Source organism: Capricornis sumatraensis, chromosome 9, assembly GCF_032405125.1.
Source record: "Capricornis sumatraensis isolate serow.1 chromosome 9, serow.2, whole genome shotgun sequence".
Lineage (NCBI taxonomy): Eukaryota > Metazoa > Chordata > Mammalia > Artiodactyla > Bovidae > Capricornis > Capricornis sumatraensis.
Genome location: NC_091077.1, coordinates 26005147 through 26022334, shown reverse-complemented (window position 1 = coordinate 26022334; position 17188 = coordinate 26005147). Strand labels below are relative to the sequence as shown.

The 17188-nt window shown below is 39.8% G+C and overlaps 1 protein-coding gene across 1 annotated transcript in view; it reads left to right on the top strand.

Annotated features, from left to right (window-relative positions):
* CCDC192 (coiled-coil domain containing 192) overlaps positions 1–17188 on the top strand; it is a 178088-nt gene that overhangs the window by 114279 nt on the left and 46621 nt on the right. Inside the window, exon 5 of the mRNA XM_068981026.1 lies at positions 2711–2843. Coding sequence (XP_068837127.1) covers positions 2711–2843 — 133 coding nt within the window. The remainder of the gene's footprint in view (positions 1–2710; positions 2844–17188) is intronic.

Genomic DNA, 17188 nt, shown 5'->3' with positions numbered 1-17188 from the left:
CTAGAACATATCCTATCTTGCTATGGATATAAGCTCTAACTGTTGGAGGGTGCTTTCTCATACTGTGCCAAAATCTGCCTGCTCATGTTTTCTATCCGTTGCTCTGCACACTGTCTCTGGAACAATACTGTTTGACTCAACTTCCTCTCATCTTGAATAGCCCCTTAGATAACTGAAGTCAACCATCATAATCCCCTGATATACGGTCTTCTCCAAAGTAAATATCCTCAGTTTCTTTCTCAGATCATAAGGAAAATATACAGACATTATAACAATAATAAGAGACAGAAAATATATAATTATCATAAGATAATGACAAAAAGGTGGTCTGGAAATGAATTGTTTTTAAAGAGTTGTCTTTCTAACTGGAAAACTGAAAATTTTAAGTGATTTTGAGAACTGTCACTTTTCACTGAGTTCCTGCATGCTCTCCATCAAGCCATCTCGTCAGAGTGGAAATGTAGCTTGCCAAAGCTTTTTCTTGGTGACACCATACCAGCTCCTAGTGATCAGCCATCAGTTCTCACTAACTTGCATTTATTTTTGCTTTGTTTATTTAGTGTCAATGCCCACTTTGAGAAAAGGTTCTGGAAGGATACTTATCTGCCTATGAATAGTTGTGGCATAATTTCAGGATTTGAATGCCATCTATTAACAATTAAGTGAGGGACAATGTAAGGAAACTGAATCCTTAGTTATTTCTCCTCCCCAAGTTTTATTATGTAAAATTCCAAGCATACAGAACAGTTGATGTAATTTTATAGTAAACACCCATATTCTTCATAGCTAGACACTACAATTGACACTTTGTCTCCTATTTATCACTATCAGTTTCTTGATCCATCCATCAACCCATCTTACTTTCTTACGCATTTAAGTGTAAACAGTGTTCATCAGTACACTGAATTCCTGACACTTGAGCATGTATATTATTCAGTTCTTTTTTGCTACTTTTCATTAGCACTCTTTTCTGAATTCCTCTTACCATTCTTTCCCTCATTCTTTCCACTTTCTTTTCTTACAGAAAAGAAAACTTCCTTTCTACACACTTCCTCCCACTTGCCATCCCCCAAAATTCTAAATGGTAAAAGGAAATGTGAAAAATCTGAGCATGGAACTGGTCTTGAAGCAGCATCAGGAAAGGTCCCTCCATAGGTGTGAGCACCATAGACTTGGGAGAGACAAGGTTCTCTGAATAAGCTGATGCAAACCAACTTGGTACAAGAGAGGGAGGTATAGAGTAACAAAGCAACTGAATTTACTGTGAAAAACACAGCTATCAAATACTTAGGCACCTGCATTGCTCCATCAGCTTGATTTCTCCCTGAACTAAGCTGCATAATACGCAAATTATGAAGGGTTTGGGTGAACAGAGTCACAGAAAGACAGTAAGGTCTTAGTGACATGGAGCAGAGATCTTATCAGCACTTTTTAACAGCTGGCCAGCACCGTGTCCTACACCAAAAGGATGCTTCCTAATTAGTGCATTATGAAATGAGCACATGAATGCTAACTACCCCTCTAGTAGAATGGCTGTGGCTCAGGGCACCTCTCCCCTGGACAGGCTGAGTGAACTTTGCCCATGTCCACTCTTCGGTGAAGTTTCAAGACCACCATTCTCCTTTGAATGATGCATTTTCTTTTATCAGTTCATATGCCATTCATTAAGCTCTCAGGAAGTCCTAATCTTGAGGTCTATGACTATCTAATCCTGTCTTTGATAAACTGATTTTATTGCCTTTACTCTCAAAACAAAGAGTGATCTCCTGCTGCTTGAGTCTACTCTTTTTAAAGATCCGGGAACACTGTCTTCCCTGATGAGCAAAAACCATTCCTCTCACTATCTCAAGATTTATGTCTGATAAGAAATGTTAGCCATTTATTTTCTGGGCTTCCTAATTACCAACCCACAAAGACTTGGCAAGGTGAGCTTTTCACTGGAAAGGCAGCACCACAAAAATGCCAACACAGCACTTTTCACAACAGATTCTCTGTAGTTGCAGAGAAATGCAATTTTGACAAATCCATTTTGAGAACCCTAAGTGGAGTTTCCTAGTCATACAGTCTCAACGGGAATCCTTTGGTTATAGTTCCTTCAAAGGTTTCAATGTCACAAATCAGATTATTTTATAGTAAGGAATTCCTGTCCTTGCTATTTCAATTTCTTGAAAAATATTCTTACCCCTGACCACTTTCTCTATATCGATACCATAATAAATATCTATAAACATCAACACTTCATGGAAATGCTTTAGAGTTTATTTGGATGCAAACTCTAAGGTGAAAATGACAAGAGAAACAAGGCTATGACTATTTCCTGCAAGGCTACTTACAGACCAGGAAGAAAAAAAATCAGATGCTTTTGGTATTGGTACTTCAATGGCAAAATACAGACTGCCAGCTAGAGTTCTTTTCTAACTGCCTCTATATATAAGCAGCCAACACACAAGGTTCAGATCCAGATAAAAGCCCTTCAGTAGGGTGAAAGATATTATGATGCAGAGAGCAGACTTTTACTGTTGGTGGTTTCAGTCCTCTGACAGAAGAGCATGGACCTCAAACAGGACTTGGTCTAGGTGAACACGGAGCTCTTTCTTTTAGCTGGCCTTTAAAGCCTACGTTTGTTCAGACATCATTAGTTCTTTTTCTTCCTTTGATGCATCTGTCTCTAGTGATGGAAACTCTTTTTTTTTTTTTTTTTTCCCCCAAGAAACTAAAGCACAAAAGGAAACTGAAAAAGCTACTAACTGATTTGGCAACAACTAAGCAAGAGGCTGCTATCACAGTCCTGGAACTCAATGAGAAGATCAAGACTCTATGTGAAGGAAAGCTAGCCCCTAGAGGTCAGTATTACCACGTGACAGTTACACACAGGCCCTGGGCCCTGGGTGATGCATATAGCTTCACTGGCAACAAAGCAGAGAGCAAGGCCACAGTGCCAGGCAGCGTACCGGGCCAGCTGCATGCTGGCCGGGCCTGATCTCCATTCTGCTTGATTAGAGACACACACAAACTGCGAGCTCCAGGCGGGGTGTGCTTCCGCCGTGAGAAAAGCAGGGAATGAATAAGCAGTTCCTTCAAGGAAAGTCTCTGGGGGCTGAAGAATAGAGTGAAACATCTGATCAGTGTCTTGCTGGGTGGCAGTTGGGAAAATAGAGAGCCCAGGGAGGAAGGCCCAAGGCTCCCAGGGGTGGGTCTCTGAAGTAGGGCAAGGAGAAGGGCTTGTCTGAAAGTGTAGACAGGCTGATAGACCAAGACGGGCATGGGAAGGAAAAGAAATATCTTTTAACAACAGGCTAACCAGCCAGAAATAAGCAGGGAAGACGGGCTGAGGGTGAAATCTGGGTGGTTCCGAAAAAGTTAATAGCCACTCTGGTATGGATGTTTTAACAAGTCTTCTCCCAGAGATGATAAACACACTTGGGGGGTGGGCAGGGACTCTCAAATTGTCATCATCAGCAATAATATAAATTAACATTTGATACGACACACCAGGCATTTTGTTAAGCATTTCACGTGTATTTAATTCTCAGAATAACTTCTGAAGCAGGTATTAATACATTTACGGATAAGAGTAAGTGCAAGCTACCTGGCCCCAGGCTAGACGTGTGTGGCCACGCCTGGGCAGTCACCCCAGGGTGCTTATACAGCTTTGGTGCAGTGAGGAAATTTCTCTGCAGCAAGAGCAGATCTCACTCTGCCTGGTGGATCTCCTGCAAAACTATGGTTCCCTGGGACGAATGTCTTCCTTTGATGTGCGGCACTCTTGCAAAGCCAGGAACATGCAATTGTTCTTACTCTCACTTCCTCTATTACTCATAAATAATTATGGAAAAAGAGGAGGAACATGGAAATAGAGGAGGAGGAGGAAGTAGATGATGTGGTGGCTGTAGAAAGTGAGACACTCCCAGCATCCTGACAGTACGGGAAAGCGTTTAATATGAGTTTGGCTTTAATTTTCAGTTTTGAATAGCACTTTCTCTAGATGGAAATGGCATGTGACACCATCACCTTGAAACACATGGTTTTCTCTTTCCATAGAACAATATAGCTTAATTTGCTTTTACTGCCATGAAATCTAAATGAGTAAAACCCATTAGAGAATATTATCCATTTAAAAGTCTTTATTCTAAGGCATCATAGCCAGATTTCAAATCAGTTGCATGATAGGAAGCTGACAATGATTGCACAGGATGCTGGAGAAAATATTCCTGCTCATCTGAGAAAAGTTCTCAATTTCTCAACTGCACTTTGAATCTAGGGGAAAAAGGATTTTATTGCAAGCTATCTGATTCTTGTTACTCTCATTTTGACAAAAATAATGTCCTTTGCTATCTAAGGATGATTTTGTCCCTTTGATATTTTGATAGGTCAAAATTAGGATACTACTGGGTTACCAGGACTAAAACAATTGTGGGCTATGTTAGAAAATATTAAATTCCACCTTTGCTTCTTTGTCCACTTTTGTCTCTGTATTTCTGTCTAAAGCAGGGAAAAATTACCTGTGCAGGAAAAAAGAACAAAAAAACCTGAAGTATTATGAACAGATATAAATTTAAATAAAGTCAAGTATTCCAAGGTTAATTATGGATGAAAGCCCTGACTCCCTATAGAAACTATGTATTGCTTTTCTTATTTGTTGGAGAAACTGGGTCAGTAGACAGACATACAGCCTGAAGCTCTTAAACCGTATATTTGCACAGTTTTACTCTCCTATGGGTTCCAAACAGCCTAACCCTGTGTTCAACAGCCCAGGAAATTATTATCAAGGCTCTTGTGGCCCCAGAGTAACATGAGCTCTTATTCTCAGAGACTTTGGTCACCATGCCCTACCTCTCAATTGATTTGAAAGTAAAGTCTGAAAAGATGTAGGTAACTTTAACACACAATGGCTCCCATTTAACCACGAACAATTAAGGTTGACCCACCTCCCACACACATTCCTTAACCAGAACACCACTCCTTCCCTGCTTAATCTTGTGTCCTTTAATAAAATGTTTGTTTTTGGTTTTCAGACCTCTGTTTGCAAATGACAGATACCCTCAATCATAATAGCTTATGATTGGGTGATTATAAGAAAGGGTGATTTATTGGCACAAACACAAACAAACTAAGAAAGGGCAGGCTCAGCCTTAGAGTCTCATAGAGTCAGGGACTCAAATCCCATCAGGGAACTCTGTGTGTCTCTCTGCTTCTCTCTCCAGTGAGACTTTCATTTCCTCAAGAGGGATGTCAGGAGACACTGAAAACATAGCCATAAGCAACCAAGGGTTGCCCTACTTATTTCTTCTCCAGAGAAGAAGAAGAAAAAAAAGTGTTTTCCCACCAGCTTTAGTTAGGAAAAGTATGAGAAGGTACTTAGTCTTGGCTTGGCTTGGGTGCTTATTCGAGCCCGTGAGTCTATCTTTGTAGCTGGAGGTGGGGAAGTATGGTTGGACAAGCTTGGTTATGCACCAACCATTGGATGAAGGGGCAGAAGGAGCTAAGGGTGGGATAGGAGGATGTTGTGACTGGTGGATCCCAGAAGTACAAGGCTGGACTGGGAGAAGACACTGGGTCACTGTCTTACAGGAAGGGGTAGCCTGCTGCAGGAAAGAAACATGTCCAACCTACTCTCAGCTAGTAATCAAGCTAAAATATCATAATATGCTTAAAAAAATCACCCATCCATGAGTATTTGCACTTTTTAAGTGGATTCTTCTTGATGAACAAAAGACCTTCATGATTCAAGAAATTAATGTCCAATGGTAAAACTTCAGTCTCCATAATAGAAAGGAAAGGAGACTCCTTGCAGCCTTCATCATGTGACATCGTAGTTGCCAACTCTGAAGTTCAGTTTTATGGTAACAAGTGAAATTGCAAGAGGGGAAAAGGGCTGACTAAATTACATGTTATCTGGATTAACACAAAGCTACTTCTCTTCTCTAGTTACAAGCCAGTGCCTACAGTTATAATGAGCAGATTAATGAGATGGATTCAAATAAATTAGAATCTCTTTCCATGCAAATGTGCACAATTTTTCAGTTTGGTTCATTTTCTAAGTAAGACTATATAAAAGGTTGCCATTCAACTCTTCTGATCAGAGAAACACCGTAGAATACTAAGGATACTTTTAAGCATGTTCAAATTGATGGAGCAGTGAGCTACCAAACTTTTTTTTTTAAACATGTAAACACATAAAAATGATTTCACTGGTTTCATACTTAAATAACCTCCAAGGAAAAAAATGATTTAAGTCAATGGAAACTTCAACTGAAAAGAAAAACACCTTTATTATAAAACTGGCACAGCAGGAAACTTACTTACAGTCTGAGCGTTGTTTGTTGATTTTCACTTTGTACAAATAATCACAGTCCAGGGCTGATTCCTTGCCTCTTTCCCACAGCTGGCACCTGAAGTGCTTACAGTTTAATTTACTCACAGAATTCAGTGAAATGCCTATTGTACCCATTCAAAGCTTGAGTTCATCTTTTGGTAAACATTAGTATGCAGGAATCTAAGGCTAGATTTCAAAACAATCTGCTTCCTTTGGTTTTGGAGCAGAAAATTACTTTGTAAAGGACCTGAGTGAGTTGAGTCCTGGCACATCAGCATCAAGTCACCTGCTACAATGAAAGCTTGAATCCTTGACCAGAACATTCAGGACCTGGTTTGTAGATTTCAAGCTAGCACACTAAAGGGAATGCACTCCTCTGGATTTTTTTTCCCTTTTAACTCTTTTCTCTTAATATGCACAGCTGGTATATCAAACAATGTATGTCTCTATCCTACAGGCCAGTTCCCAATGTCCCACTGAAAGCCGTGTCAACGTTAAGTCATTTCTTGGTTTTACTCTCATTAAGAAGACACTCCCCCAAACCAAACATCACATATTAATGCATATATGTGGAATCTAATGATCTTATTTGCAAAACAGAAATAGAGACACAGACGTGGAGAACAAATGTATGGACACCAAGCGGGAAGTGTGAGGGTGGTAGGATGAATTGGGATATTTGGATTGACATATATACACTATGTATAAAACTATGTATAAAACTGAGAACCTGCTGTATAGCTCAGGGAACTCTACTCAGTGCTCTGTGGTGTCCTAATGGGAAATAAAGGCAAAAAGAGAGGGGGTACATGTATATGTATAGCTGATTCACTTTGCTGTTCTGTAGAAACCAACACAACATTGTAAGACAACTATACTGCAATGAAATTAATTAATAAAAAAAGAACAAGTCAAACGAGAAGACAATGACACTCTCAGGTAGCACAGGAACATCCCAGGGCAAGCTTATCGAGGACTCAGCGTCTGAACAGAGCCAGACAGTTTTGAGGGAGGCTAGTCCCAGGATTGACTTTTCAGTGACATAAAATTACTTTTAAACACTATCTCATTAATTTTAAGCATAGGACTTGCTGTCCTATACCATCATGAAAGCCAAGAGATACATCTCTTTGACAAAGCCCCAGAGCCAACTCTAACCAGCATTCTAAAGAGTATCTTTAATCATGATGTCCATCCCCAGGGACACAACCCAAACCCCCTCTCCTTTTTATTACTCCTTTTCCAAACCTTCTTGGGACAAAAACTCCTATTGCAACTAGATGTTAAGAAAAATGGGATTTGAGGGTGATAAAAATGTTCTGGAATAAGGTAGTGACAACGCTTGTACAACACTGTCAGTATAGGAGGACCACCGAATGGTACACTTGAAAATGTTTAGCATGGTGAACTTCATGTTATGAGACTTTTATCTCAGTTAGGAAAACACAGTGATTAAAACAATCCTTGCAAGGATGTAACACCCTGTCAAGTGTAAGTATGTTTTAATGAGAATGCTTTGGGCCTAAATAAAATCTTGCCTTGGTAGAATTCCAAGCTTTTAGAGAGCCAGTCATGTTACTGTTTATTGGAGGAAGACTAGTCTTGAATAGCTGTCCATTTGTGTCTAGTTTTTTAAACAATGCTGTCCTTCTCCTCTTCTACTGTCTCTCAGCTCTCTGAAAGGCTAGTGTTCCTCAGACTAGGAATCAATTACTTGACCAACAGTTCTGCGCACACTTCTTTCACCACTGAACACAGATTTTTAATTACCAGTCTACCTAGAATTTCTTAAAATGGTAACAAGGAGGACTCTGGGCTCTCACAGTTTGAACCATTGGGACTTTGTTATAAGCTCTGCTCACCACCCATGGCATCAGACTGCATGAAGCTTGGTTTGATATTTGGTCAAACACAAAGAGGCAGCCTGCACTTCCCTACTGTTGCCAAGGGTGTTACTGCCTTGCTGGAAAGGGACAAGAACTCAGGGAAACAAAAGGTGGAGATTTCCCCACCCACATAATTATCCCTACATTTGCAGAAAGAAACTTTCTTTTAAGCACTCCTACCGAATCCCTAAAGAAGCTATTCCGTGGTGGGGTATTTTACATCTAGAACAATAACCACCAAAAATTAACAGTGGGGACCATGAGAGAATAGGAATAATAACTTCAAGGTGTGCTTTCTAAGTGTCACAAGTTCCTCATGAAAATAGCTTATAGTTCTCGTTATAATCCCTCGTCTCATGTAGAGATTACCTCTCAGGTTGCCTCTTCCTTTCTCCACTGAGTTCTTCCTGAAATGGAGCCACTTCCTGGAATAGAACCCCAAAGCCAATGCCTTCTCATTGATTTCAGACGTTCCCTCAAGGATAAATATCTTCCTAGGAGTCCCTGAAAACTTAGAGATCTTATTGCACAAAGATCCCTAAAAATCCTTCTTATTCCTTATGTACAAATCTGGAGTGGTTCTAATTTTCACAAGGACATTGTAGAGACCCGTAGGACTAAAAATAACTCATGTGAATACTAGGCGTCACTCAGGACTCTGTTGGTTGCAAGTGACAGAAACCAAAATGCAACTAGTTTAAGCACAAAAGAAATTTATGAGCTGCTAAGGCTGGCAGTGAGGCTGAGCACAGTTTCTGGACTCTTCTTTGACTCCATCTGACCTCTTGCAGGCACGGATCAGGAAAGATCCCCTGGCTGCCTTGACTTGTCAGTCTTTAGTGAACATCAGTTTCTGCCTGCTCGGAACAACATCCCTTTCTTTTAGTAACAGAAGCATGGTTTTCCTTTGGGGAACTGTGCCTCTCCTGTTCTCTGGTCTGTTGGGACTGTCAGTCACACTGTCCCTTTCCTACTTGACCCAGGAAAAGGCCTGTGACAAACTGAGCCAATCACAGTCGCTTTTTTTTCAGGAACGTGAATCTTGACCTGAGTTGAATGAAGAAGGGCAGAAAAAATCTAGAGCTAATTCATCCTGTAGGTCTGGTCCTGCCCCCTGAAGAAATTGTCTCTGAACTTCTGATATCTGACAAACTTCACAAGGTTGGGTTGTTAAGCATTCCTTCAATATTTGAGAGTGTTCTCATATCCTTCCTATAAGCTTCTCTTTTGCTTAAAGCAGTCTGCTTAGGCTTATAATACTTGCAACCAAAGAACCTTAATTTGTACCGAACTAAAGGCAACAGAGGTCTTCCTCACTCAGTGGTAAAGAACTCGCCTGCCAACACAGGAGACCTGAGTTCAATCCCTGGGTCAGGAAGATCCCCTGGAGGAGGGAATGGCAACCCACTCCAGTAATCTTGCCTGGGAAACCCCACGGACAGAGGAGCCTGGTGGGCGACAGTCCATGGGGTTGCAGAGTCGAACACGACTGAGCAATTAACTGATGACAAAGGGAATACAGCTTATTTCTCACAGATTCGATCCAGAAATCTCAAGGAAGACATGTGATTGACTATAATTGTCCCACATTCTTATCCATGCATCACCTGTTGTGCCTAAGACAACAGGATTTTATCAGAGGCCACAGCTGGGTCATGTGCCAAAGGTCAAGGGCTAGAGGATATTACCAGAGACAAGATGCAAAAAGTTTCTGGACAGAAGACCAAAACAAAACAACAAACCTCTCACTGTCCCCTTTAATCTATTTTAGGTAAAGTTCATAAACTTGGCGAAGATAGCCGTGAACTGAAGATCAGTTTTATCTTGTGAGGAAAGTACAAAATTTCTCTTCTTTCTCTCCCTATCATTTTCAAACTGCATATTTAAGCCCTTCCTTACAAAAAGTCTGGAAATCTATTTATTTTATAATTAACAAAGGGTAAGAAGATCCATTCTGAAATTTTTGGGTGCCAGCCAGTATTTGCTAGCTATACCAGCTGTGGGAATTCAATGATGTCAAGGCCCCCTCCCTCCTTTGTTTCTGAGACTAATTTTGGAATTATACTATTATCAGGAAATGGTGCTCCCTTCCTTCTGTCCATCCCTTAGGAATAGCTTTATTATTATTATTATTTTAAGTCTCCTGGCTCCTGTATCCAGAGAGTTTGGATGAAAGGGCAAGCACCAGCTAAATGTCAGACAAGGCACATGGGAATTAGAGCTTGATCAATTTCAAAGGTTTCCTAGTTAACCTTGGAAACTGTTATGATCACCAGAAGAGAATGTGCTGTTTTGGAAATACTGGTTAAAAAAAAAGAAAGAAAGAAAACCCAGACCAGAGCGGAGAAGGAAGATACGTCCTTCCAAGAAATGAGAAATGTACAGAGAAATTTTGAGCACTCCTTTGTCAAACAAAGCAGATGGAGATTTGTCAACACAAGATGAATTGGAGAGCTTGAGGTTGCAAACGATTGTCAGTCAGCTATAGATACTGGTGCAGCTGTTCCTGTTACAAAAAATTCTTGGTGCCAAAGTAGAAAAAGTGAAAAATGTTCTCTCCTGTATTCCCCAGAAACCACAATGCTATTTTATTTAATGACTCAATGTTTCCTGATAGGAGGGTGAAGTTTTAGGCCGGCTACATCAGTCACATGTTTAAATTTGGAGGAATGAGGGGTGTAGGGGAGCTTGACCTCATCAAATCAAATTTAGAAAAGATGCATAGGACCAGACTATACCAGACAGGTGGGAAACTTCTGTTTGAAGACATGGGATTTCTTTCTGGTCAGTGGGACTGTGTTAGGTTTTTGCTCGTATGCATACATTAGATACCTACATGCAATGTAGTATTCTGGAAGAATATTTGTTTTTAAAGATATATTGCCTTGGAACAGATTATTACCCTATTACACCTTTAATTTTATCCAATCAAATTAAGCCGCAACTCGATACTGGACAAAGAACACAGAACTAAGAGAAAACAAAGAGGTAAAGAAAAAGGAACATTATTCCTGATTTGTTTAATATGGATTGGATCCAGGAGAAGAGTGTTCGTCATGCTGGCATACTAATCAGTGCCTACAAGATCTGAAAACCTCACTGCTCTTCTGCAGATGCTTTCCTTAATCCCAGAAATGATCAGAGAATGTCACTGTGATTTTCCAGTAAGACCTGAAGTCCTGCCGTGACAAGCTGTCATTTCAACCTGGACACACCGTTAGAACATCTGCCCCACAAAGATGACAGCCTCAACATTATACAAGGTCCCTTTTTTCTCTGAGCAATTTCTAGTGAATAAAAGAGGAGCCCTCTTCCTGTTTCAGGGAATTCTGAATATAATTTGTCAAACAGGAAAGAGAAATGCTCTCAGCCACAAACAGAATTTGTATCTTCGGGTAGTGAGGTGAATCTCTGAGGTCAAGGAAATAAAAGGACACAGGAGAGATGGTGGAGAGATACATGTATGTTTCATGCATGGATGAAAACAAGAATTCTTAGGAGTCCTCAAAGGCAGAACAAGCATTATAAGACTTGGGTCAATAGGATAAAATTTATTTTATTGTATAGAAACCTAGTATGATCTTAAATCGTAAAAGATCCTAAATTTATAAGGTTGTTGATCAGTCACCCAGTCATGTCCAACTCTCTGAGACCCCTTGGACTGCAGCGTCCAGGCCTTCCCGTCCCTTACCATCTCCCAAAGTTTGCCAAAGTTCATGTCCATTGCATCAGTGAGGCTATCCAGCCATCTCAGCCTCTGATGCCCTCTTTTCCTTCTGCCCTCAATCTTTCCCAGCATCAGGGACTTTTCCAATGACTTGGCTATTCACATCAGATGACCAAAATACTAGAGTCAGCTTCAGCATCAGTCTTCAGGGTTGATTTCCCTTAAGATTGACTGGTTTGATCTCCTTCCAGTCCAAGGGACTTTCAGGAATCTTCTCCAGAACACAGTTTGAAGGCATCAGTTCTTTTTTACTCTGCCTTCTTTATGGTCCAGCTCTCACCATAGTATGTGACCACTGGGAAGACCATAGCCTTGACTATATGGACCTTTGTCGGCAGAGAGATGTCTCTGCTTTTCAACACATTGTCTAGGTGTGTCATAGCTTCCCCGCCAAGAAGCAGTCGTCTTCTGACTTCATGGCTGCAGTCACCAGCTGCAGTGATTTCAGAGCCCAAGAAGAGGAAATCTGTCATTGCTTCCTCTTTTCCCCCCTCTACTTGCCAGGAAGTGATGGAGCCAGATGCCACGATCTTATTTATTTTTAATATTTATTAGGTTATTGGAGAGCAACATTTTTATCACACTGAACTGTCTATGACAGGATTCCGACTTCAGCTATTTAACATAGTCCCTTTCAAGCCAGAGTAACACTTTTGATAGCTCTTTAGGGTGAGTAGGTTTTTCTAAACCAAGATGAGTGTTAAGGCCTCTCATCTTACGCTACGTAGCTAACTAAATTTCTGACAAAGATAGTTAATTTCAATATGCTTTTACTTTTTGTAATGTATGCCACAACCAGACACTATTCATTTTTATTTGTAGTTATACATAATGCTAATTAATTCATATATAACCTTTTTAAAATATTACCTGGAGTTTTAAAAGCAGAATGCTTCTCATTTCAAAGTTTTAATGTCTTATATTTATAGCGATTGTATTATCAGAGCTAAAAATCAAAACATTTATTAAAATAAAAATTTACATTCATATCCCAAAATGTTTGAAACCAGGACCGTACTCCAGAATCCTAAATGTATTTTCAGAATATTTATAATTTAAATAGGATTGCATGAGATAGTGAAAATGGCATATTTACCTAATGTTATTTGTGGATCTTAGCAGATAAGAGTCTTGGAATCCTAGAAATGAAGGTTAGTGGAATATAATTAATACCACAAATCCAAGAGAAATTTTGGGAGACCATGAGGGAAATATAGAGCTGACTACTCTGAAAGAAAGAATCAGTGCTTATCTTTAAAAATTGTATCATCAGAAGAGAAAATATTAGAAGCAGACCTTGGCATAATCCATCTGAATGCTATAAACATTCTCAGATGCAAGTGGCTAATCTTTTCTTTTTTACAACCATAACTTTTCCGGGTAAGTCCCAAGAGTCAGTAATTGAATTTGAGAAAAGCTGTCCTTTTGAGGTTGCTTCTGATCTAAAGCCAAAGGGAAGTAATTTATTTAGCAGATACTGTGGGTTCTAAACAAAAATGTATATATGGGAATATTGGCAAACAAAATTCAGTACCTTAATGTCTTTGTCAATAAAGCAGCATCAAGAAGCTAAAAGTTCACTTCAGAATAAATTCTTAGGGAACTTTCTAAGGTATTTCTAAGGAAATGGAAACTGCTTGAAGTTTGCTCTTTTCCTTCTTCATCAGCATATGATCATTCTGATTAAGATCACGTAAAAAGTCTTAGGTCCTGCTTTAAAAACACTCCCAAAGGAAAATGAGAGACTCACTAGTCTTTTACTGCATCACTTACATCAATGTTCTTCTTGCTTAATTTAAGGCAATAAATTAATATTCTTATCCTTTTTAAATGACTGATTTCACACATATATTTCTATTTTAGTGAAATCTTATGTATTATTTCTGAATTTATTTACATACATCCATTATATTAAACACATTGCTTATGAACATTAAGCAAGAGTAAAAACAAAATACTGATTGAATTTCAAATTAAGAAAAATAGTCCGCATGCAACAAATGAGGTCCAAACCTAACTGAAATGTTATAGCCATGTGCAACTACTAGAAATTTCCCCTAAAGTGTCCCCTTCTTGTCTTTTGATCCTTCTTTAGAAAGTGTTTTGGGACCACTTTCGTCACCACTACCATCTCCCTACCCACTCACTAGCCTTTCCATGAATTATGCACCCATAAACTCTGTGCACACCATATCATAACATCTATTATATAAATTTCTCTTTATCTTTCTTTACAAACAGACCCAGGGGCTCCCTGAAGAGAAACAGAAATGCATTTTGTTTTTTCTTTGTATCTACAGCCTACACAGTGTCTGATACTCGATGGCCATAAACTGTTGGATGGATGGACACTGAATAAAACTTAACGGAATTTCTAGTGCTCTGTTGCTTAATATGGTTATGAACTGCTAGGCACTGGAAAAAGTTTGCTTATAAAATTAAAAATTTAAAACCAACCCGAGTGGCAGATTTACCAGGAAACAGATTGTACTTTCAGATTGCCAGTAATATCTGTAGGACCACTAGCACAGCTCCCGGCTCCCTGGTAGGAGGAGATTATCACATCCTAAGACTGATTTCAAGTATTACCAGGTGACTTCCCTGGTGGTCCAGTGGTTCAGACTCCACACTTCCACTGCAGGGAGCATGGATTCAATCCATGTTTATGGAACTAAGATCCCATGTGCCATAAATAAAAAAATATTTTTTAATAAGAAGAATTGTTTTAAAAAATATTCTGATTCCTCTATACCATATTTTAACAAGCTGATATTATCTCCAACTGTGTTATTTTATGACTTTTCAACTTTTTAACACACACTGATGGTAAACACACATGTTTAGATGGCATAAAATCTAGCACTCAGGGTTCACATTCAAACATTATCATTAAAATGGCCCATCCTATAAAACTGAACTGAACATTAGTTCCAAAGTCCTTTCTGATCTATGCTATAAACTGGCTGGCCTCCTGGTCCTACTTAGCACTTTAGGCTACCGCCCAGCATCCTTGTGTTGGCCAGTCTATGCCTTGAGGTACTCTAACACCGCCAATCATGCATACTACTTCATGAACACCTCCTAACCTCCTCTGGCCCTATCAATGACCAAAAACTTTATGATTATTTATTTGGTTCCAGTATGCAAGGTGACTCTTGGGTTCTCACTCATTCTGTGCTTGATCAATATGTCCCTTGATGTACAGCTGTTGCCAAGTACTTTACGTAATAGCCTGCCTCATCCCAGTTCAGCTTGTAGGATTCCCTCCCCTGTAGCCTGATATTCCCATCCAGTTGGTTTGGTTCCCAAAGACACCAAGATCTCTTAAGAATTTAACCTTCAGTGGTCTGGTTCAAGTCAACTGTTGCTTACTTTCATTTAGATCTTGATTATCTAATCCTGATCCTTCACAAGCGGTCATATTGGGTTGTTTTTTGTTGCTGTTGTTAACCATCTCAGTGCTTTACATTAAAGGAAGGTTAGTTATACAGGAGTATAATTTAGGTAATGTCACTTTCATAGTGAGAAATAGTTCAGTGGCTTCTCATTGTCTGTAAAATAAAGGTCATATTTCTTAACCCAACATTCAGTCCTCCATGAACTGGCCTCAGGATATCTTCCTAGATTTATTTCTTAAACCTCTGTTTATCTGTTCATCTTCGCTCTCTTCAGCACCTGACAAAATATCTGGTAGAAGTTCTCTATCTCTGTTCTTCACATCTGCTGACAAAATAACAAAGCTCGCCTGATTGTGGTTTCACTTTGTATGATTACAGACCTCAGATGAGCATGTAACTTCCCAGCAGAACAGCTATGATCTTTGCTCAGTAGGTAGCTTTCTCCCTCTCCGAGACAAGTGCTCCGTCCCTTCCTGTCTCTTCTCAGACTTTCTTCCCTCCGCCACACTTAGAGCCAGCTGATGACCTCACCTGTAACTCCCTGAGTATACACAGGTCATCAAAGGGCGATGCTCACCTTTCCACTACCAACCAAATCTAAAGTCTGGCTTCATACTGTCACCGTGTTCTTCTGGTTGCCTTCTGTCAGCAGTGGAGAAAGTGCCGCTCCTCTCATTCAGGACGCTATCCTCCTCCTACTGCTCCAGACCCCGTGGGTCTCACCTTTCTAGGTACATCACTAATTTACCTTATCTCGCACTTGCATCATACACTCCCCTTTACCACCTCATTCCTATCTGCTTAGGAACATGTTGGCATCTCACATCTCTGCTTCCTTTGATTCCTCATCACTTGGTGCCATTTTCCCACTCTTATTCCAAAGTAAACAACCGCAGTGTCTTCACTTCCTCACCTCCCTCCCACTCTTGGCTTATGTCAAATCACAGAGTCCTGGTTTTTCTTCTTCCGTATTGGTTACTTCTCTAATTTGTTGAATTCTACTCTATGGAACCTTTGAAGACCTTCTAAACCTGCTCCAGAGGCCCTTCTTCCTATGAATCTTTAGTTTTCCCCTAGATTATCTCATTTACTCTCATGGCCTTAAATATCACCTATAGTATAGTAATTTCTAAATGTGCATCTCCAAGTCTCTCCCTTTAACTCCAGATTCATTTGTTTGCAGGTTAATTTTATATTTTCTCTTTCAACCTAACCGTGCTGCAAACATGGCCTTGCCCTATATTCTCCCATCTTAGGCAGTGCACCACCATCTTCCCTGTTACTCAAGCTAAATAAACAAAAAGTTACAAATTAGGATAAGCGCAGCGAAGAATTTAAATGGAATTGTATGACATAAAATAAATTTTGGAGTAGAGAAAATTCTGACGAGGTAGATCAGCAAAATCCTTCTAAGAAGGAGATGATATTTCAACTGAAATGTGAACTATGAGTCAAGCATATAGAAAAGAAGAGGATGAGCACATTAAAAAAGAAATAGCATGTATAGGGATGTTTTAGGGAAACAGTTTGATGTATTTTCATAATAGTGACAAATCTAATATCCTTGAAGTGAAGTAAGTAAATGAAGAGGAAAGTGGCAAGGGGGTGAGTGTGTAAAGACACAGAGGGACTAGATGAAAAGTAATATTTCAATAGTCCAGGTGAGAGGAATCGGCAGTGTGGCCCACGAAAACAGAACTGGACAAAATGGATTTAATTTACAATAGCTCTTGTAGGGACTTCCTTGGTAGTCCAGTGGTTAAGACTCTGCACCCCCAGTGCAGGGGGCAGGGATTCGATCCCTGGTTGGGGAACTAAGATCCTGCACATTACAGGGTGGCTGAAAAAAAATTAAAATTGT